Raw genomic sequence first — 6,975 nt, forward strand, 5'->3', positions numbered from 1 at the left:
TTTCAAGACCACAAAAAAAAACTGTTTCGGTCTGGTGGCTTCCGAGACCACAAAAAAAACTGTTTCGGTCTGGTGGCTTTGAAGACCACCAAAAAAGCCGTTTCCGTCTGGTGGCTTTCAAGACCACAAAAAAACTGTTTCGGTCTGGTGTCTTTCAAGACCACAAAAAAAAAAAACTGTTTCGGTCTGGTGGCTTTCAAGACCACAAAAACAACTGTACATTATGGACTCGATAACACATTACAGTACTTAATGTGCTATTATCTGGTCTCCAAACACTGAAGTTCTGGTACGCGAGTTGTACGTTTCTGAGCAGTTAGTCATCTCTCTGTGATTTAAACCAGAGAACAAAGACAAAACACAATATATCCCTTTACATAACACTGCTACTCAGTGAGGCTCTGGGCTAACTTCCAGACTATTAGCTTTTCATGCAAGTCAAAGAATGCGATAGAACCAATTATTTCAAAGGGATTGGGTAGAAGAAAGCTTTGAATATGCAGAAGGAAAGGCTTCTGGATTTCCAGAACTTTGCAGAATTTGGATGTTTATTACCAATAGGCAATAATATCGTAGATACCTGTGAAGAGTTTGTATGCCGGTTTTATGCAGACGTTATATCCAACAATAACCTACGGTACAAAATTTTCAGCAATAAAATGAAACAGAAAAAGAGCTTACCATCATGTCGTAACAGTCTTTTGAAACATCTCAAAATAGTTAATTATCAGTATGCTCTCTGGAAATATGCTTTGGTAGCAAATTCTGAGATTCTATCGCCAATTAGTAATAGTAGGACTTGGACATGATTGTCTCTTACCACTTTTGATATCACAGGTGTTTGCCCCAAGGCAGCTTCAGGAACTCGTTATATACCAATTCATGCCTTTTAAATGTTGTGGCAGGCATTGTAAGTTGGTTTAAAATTCACTGCTGCCTGTTTGTACAAAGAAAACGAAGAGAAATGTAGAAAATAACATAAAACTAAATAAGGATTCGAGAGTGACTCAGATGTTTATGATAAGAATGAAGGCGTGGACGTTAAATTGATCACAAAGGCGTTAAATGGTTGGATGGTTGAGCGGGTATCAGTGGGATACGAAGTATAGGCGCGTCCTGTTCACGTACGCTGAGAGAATGAACTATTATTGATAAGTTTTAGTCATTGGTTAGTCTTCTAAAATTAAGGACAGCTAAGTCTGAATCTTGGGATCTCTGATGACCATTTAGCTCATATGTCGCATAAAGTAATGTTCTGGTTGAAAATAACAGATAATTTGAACTTTCTTGAGGGGATGGAAATAAAATTATCTGGAACATAATTCTGTTCCAAACAATATTAAGATTCGAGACCTTAGAAAACGTATAATCGCACACAACGTGAATAATACATGCTGTGTGATTTTCTTCATTTCGTATGTTTGGTTTATACATAATATTTACATTTGCAATATGTTCACAATATACGCATATTTTGTTCCCATACACTGGGGGCATAGACTATCATTAATACATTTTTAAACATTGGTTATAGAACCATTTCAAAGAATTATATTAAATACTGTAAATATATGTATATATATATTTAAACCAAATAAAGATATTGCGCAAATCTTTGATTTTTGAAAGCTATAATTAAGTAATTGAGATCGAACGTTATGTTCAGATACAATCCGATAAACGATAACTGTTACTTTGTACAACAAGATCGCGTTTCTGTAACACTTCATATTATTATAGAATTTTACTACATCATTTCGATGTTATAATGTTGTAACAGCTTTAAAAGTCAACAGCGTTAAGTATCAAGATCTGGAAGTAAAAACATCCGGTTTCATTTGCTTTTCCAATGTATCTGTGTGTGCTGATAAAGTATGGATGTAGAGGTACATTAGAATAATGAAAATAAAATCTTTCTGAAATTCACTCTTTATCTTCTAGTTAAGATAAAGTGTATATACCATATTACTGTGTATTTTGTGTCTTATATACACTTCTCGTTGAACCTCTAAGTTACAAAACTTCCAGTAAAGCATTAGTATCTAAATAAAATCAGTGTTGGCTTAGCTTTTTTTACCTGTGGGTGAGAAATCAGAATAAAATATCAACAAGAAGTAAATATGTGGGATATTCGCTTTATTGTAACTTTTAAATCAAAAAGTAATATTTCGACTTTACTTTATTACAGTTTGGAGAGAGAGGTTCTGGCGTCAGGGCCAGAGGAGAAATTCAGGATTTTGAGAAATTACGAGATAAATGCTTGAGAGAAGGTCGATTATTCGAAGATCCGGAGTTTCCTGCCACGGACATCTCCATCTTCTACAGCCGGACTCCCCCTAGGCCATTTGAATGGAAACGTCCCCACGTAAGTTTTGTAAAATTAAGTTTTCATGCTAAGCTTATGATTTGGTTATCGAATCAGTTAGAGACATTGTTTTTCTTCCGAATTCATATTCAGTATCTAGTCAATTAATGGTTAGTTATCGATATTTTGAAACATGGAATATAAAGATACTGTGCAATTATTTGATTCTTAAAAGCTACAATTAAGTAGTCGAGATCAAACGTTATGTTCGAATATAACCCAATAGTTTTATTATTTCGGAAAGGATAAATGTGACTGCAATTTATTGTCTAATTGTTTTCTAGGCGTAAAATCCACTGCGTTGTTTTTTGATACACAATAATTCTATCACTATGTTATGTTGAACAATAAAAAGAGAGTTAATGATCGGAACTGAGGAATATAAAACGATTATTCAACATTCTTAATAAGATGGCGGGAAGTTAAGATATTATTTTCACTGCACAACATCTTAATTTTTTTCTTTGTGCAAAACTCTACTGGCCAATTTTAACTTACTTGGACTTACTGTTATTATGTACTTTCTTTGGGTGTATATAGGAGGGGCAGTCATGTTCCCTTGCTCCCCAGTGACTCAAGGGTAAGTCTTTAAGCTTACGACGCTAAAAATCGGTTTCAATACCCGTGGTGGGCAGAGCACAGATAACCCATTGTGTAACTTTGTGCTTACAACAACAAAATCAATTATTTCACACTTTTTTTTTATTAAGTTTTTTGCTGTCTAACATTTTTAATACACAGTTAAGATATCTGTCTTCTGCTAGTAAAATGATTAAAATTTCACATACATGCAGTTGTTGGCTCTGAAAACCATTACACCATAGTGTCTACTGGCTACTGGGAATGGAAATGCTAAAAGTGTTTTATCGGTAATATCGAATAAGCAATATGAGATTGGTTCTTAGCGTTTTGGGCTGTATTTGAATGTAATTGCTATTCTTTTCAATACTTAAAACATCAGAATTGAAATTCATTTTAGGCTGCTTATAATTGTAGAGGCTTTTGTTTATATTTGTTTCATTACTGTATCCACAACCTTTAAAACAACAATACAAATGTAAAAGAATAAGAATCATTCTGCAACTCGATAAATGAGCCTCAAAGACAACAAAGAATTGTTTACAAAATAATGAGTAAAACAACATTTTTAATGATTCATATGTAATACGCATATATTCATAGCTCATACACTCCAGCATGTGTACAAGCTGTCAGTTTTCGTGTCGTAAATTAGGGGGCGCGTTTGCGCATATGTTCATTCCATAATAGGCCATACATCTGGATCGTGTGATTCAATCTCCCTTCCCGTGTTTACATTGCATTAAAAATCTGGTCACGTGCCAATTTTTTATTTTGTTTTTACGTTATCTTTAATCATATATACCAAAGATGCGAAATGGAGAATATCACACAGAATGTATTATTCAAGTTCTATGCCATCAGACATTTTCTAAGGCCTCGAATCGTAAAAGTAAAATATTTGCTGGATCAGCGAAGGGGTGTTGCAACTGATGCGTTTTAATAAGTTTTTTTCAAGATGATGTCCCAGGACAGAGCGTCTACGGAATTTCCTCCTTTTTTTATAAACCCTAAAATAAATAAATATAACATTATCGTTTCTAAAAGTAAATCTTAAGGGATATAATTGATCTGCGAATGGGCATGACTCATTTCGTGAATGATAGCGCAATAAACATTGGTGTAGACATTGTGCAACTTTGGTACAAAATAACGGTTTTAAATAGCAAAACACTATCAGTATTTTGGATTAGTTTGTTTTTCAAGTCAATTGTTGATTTTAGTTTACACATAATGAAATGATGTACCATTTACAACTGCCTATATACTAATTTTGGTCATACATGGCACAAAGTGGGCTAATTTTGGTCCCAAAGTTTGATTTATTGGTGTTGAAACTGAATAAATGTGGTATTTCATCATCACTACCTAAAAGGCTTTAATTTGTTTCAAAACGTGTTTATGCTCAGTCAATATAACTTGGCTTCTCCTAGGCGATTACCATGTTAAAAAATTTTAAAACAAAGCGCCTCTGTCCATACTACTGAGCCGTAAAAACAACATTGGTTTTATTTTTCCTTATACATATCAGTTTAAATCAAACGTTTGTGTGTGTATAAGACTGGTAAAGTGAGATTAAAGTGTATATTGTGCCTTTAGATACATGATGGTAAGATACTGTTGGTGTATATACCTTATGGGTAAACTGGCGTAAACAGTTTGAAAATCTTAAGTACAGGGAATATCTAATCTGATGTGTGAGAAAATAAAACAGTTATTAGAAAAACAGAAGGAAGGCTGCAGTGACACAATCCTGAAAATGATGGATAACTATTAGGTGAACGAGAAGAAAAGGATATAAAGAAGCGTTATATGATAGAGAGAAAGAGAAACCAGAAAATATTACTTTAGAATCGGAAGTAATGTAAATAAAGAGGATCTAGGACCTTCCAAAGCAAAATAGAAAACTGATAAAAGGCTTAAAGAAATTACCAGCAGAATCGATAAAAAAAAGGGGAAATGAAAAAAAAAAAGGCCAGAATGTTTTATGAAAACTGTCATGCTACACCTGCAGGTGAAAGTGAATGCAGTAGAGAGTGAAACCACAAGCCATCAGCTTGATTTCTCATGCATCTAAAATAATACTAAAGATAATTAGAGAATAATTCAAGCAAGGGCAAAATAATATATCGGCAAAGATCAGTTCGGCTTTAGGAAAGAGCGTGGAACATGAGAACGATGAATGAATGAAGTTTGTATACTTTATGTATTTGGAAAGAGCGTTTGATAGGGTATACTGGCCAAAATTATTTAACTTGCTGCAACTACTTTGAATAGATTATAGGAACAGATGACTATTGGCAGGCATCTCAGTACATGAGGCAGACAGCTATAGCTGGTGGTGATCCAGAGGAAAGGATACTAGAAAGAGAAGTTAGAGGGTTCCTTATAATCATATTGCTACTTTTCATTATATGCTTTGAAGCAGTGTTGCAGGAAGCATGGTAAGAGGTTAAAGTAGATGTAAATATTGGAGGAAAGAAAATAAAGGCAGTGAGGTTTATTGATGATATGGCTTTAGTTGCATTATTCCGAAGAAGGCTTGCAAACTCTGGTAGAAAAATCTAATGAAACAACAAAAGATGATCGACGTGAAAAACAAACAAAACGAAGTGATGAAAATGAAAGAATGGAAAACAATAACTAGATAAGGTGCAACAGCTTGTTATTTATGGCATATTATAACAGCATATGGAAAATGTTCCAAAGAAATAAGATCAATAATTGCAATGAGAATAGAGACATTTATAAAGAAAAGGCTTTTTTTAACAAAGCGATTAAACAGGACGGTGATTAAAGCCTTTGTGTGGTGACATACGTGGCGGAAAGACGACACCAGAAGATTAGAACGTTTTGAAATGTAAATTTGACGAAGACTGGAGAAGACTAATTTGACAGAAAAATAATACGAATGTGAAAATATTAGAGGTAGGAGAAGAGAAGAGAGGTACGTTGAAAAACAAACAAACAATAAACTAAAAGAAGAAATGGATTGGGCATGTAGGAGAAAGGTTGATGAGGGAAGTGTTAGAAGGAAGGAAGGAAAGGAAAACGATGTGAAAAGAAGAGGAGGACGCTGTTAGACAAGCTGAAAGAAGGAAGAACGTATGATGATTTGAAGAGGAAGTCGGAAGATATGGAAAGGTAGAGAAGAATGGATGAGTGACAGCAATATATTGATTAACGTTTTGTGATTTGAGTGCCAGATTTGCTTACGGTAGAATACCAATGAATGAACAGATGGGTAAAGTAAGGTTAAAATGTTTATTGTCTCTTAGGTTCATGATGGAAGGTTAAAGATGTTTTATATCATGTTATAAAGTACGGTTAAAATGTTTATTGTCTCTTAGGTTCATGATGGAAGGTTAAAGATGTTTTATATTATGTTCGTAACAGATTGAAAAAGTAAGGTTAAAGTGTTTATTGTAATTATATCATGTTGGTAATAGACTGATAAAGTAAGGTTAAAGTGTTTATTGTCAATATTAGGTTCATGATGTAAAGTTAAGAATGATTTTATATAATGTTCGTAACAGATTGATAAAGTAAGGTTAAAGTGTTTATTGTCTCTATTATATTCGTGATAGACAAAGAAGGTGGGTGCTTATCATGTTGGAAACAGATCGTTAATTAACAAAGCTATATTATATCTCATGAACCAACGAATTTGCAATATATGGTAGGTTGTCTGTTTTTTTAACGCAAAACTACACAATGGGCTATCTGCGCTTTGTCCACCGCAGGGAATTGAACCACAGATCTTGCGTTATGAGCCCTAAACCTACTGATGACCCACCGGAGACAATATATGGTATCACGTTTCAAATAATTAAAATATCTTTACTCACCACAAGGTGTCTCCTCCCCCCTTTTTTTTAGTTGAAAGCAATCACTTAATTTTCTATACCTATCACTCGAAAACTTTCTCTTTGGAGGAGCGGAATGATTTTTCTTGAAGGTGTAGTTTAACTAATAAACTAAATAATAATATTTTTAGTAAGAAAAATTCAGCTACATTTAGTTTACTTAAC

At 33.8% G+C, this 6,975-nt stretch overlaps 1 protein-coding gene across 7 annotated transcripts in view; it reads left to right on the plus strand.

Annotated features, from left to right (window-relative positions):
* The window catches only part of LOC106458829 (calpain-B-like), a 78,682-nt gene that overhangs the window by 30,700 nt on the left and 41,007 nt on the right, over positions 1-6,975 (plus strand). For all 7 annotated transcript variants that reach the window (XM_022385169.1, XM_013918379.2, XM_013918380.2 and 4 more), the window contains exon 2: positions 2,189-2,365. In XM_022385169.1, the coding sequence (XP_022240877.1) occupies positions 2,189-2,365 (177 nt within the window). The remainder of the gene's footprint in view (positions 1-2,188; positions 2,366-6,975) is intronic.

Source organism: Limulus polyphemus, unplaced genomic scaffold (genome assembly GCF_000517525.1).
Source record: "Limulus polyphemus unplaced genomic scaffold, Limulus_polyphemus-2.1.2 Scaffold520, whole genome shotgun sequence".
In the NCBI taxonomy this organism is placed as follows: domain Eukaryota; kingdom Metazoa; phylum Arthropoda; class Merostomata; order Xiphosura; family Limulidae; genus Limulus; species Limulus polyphemus.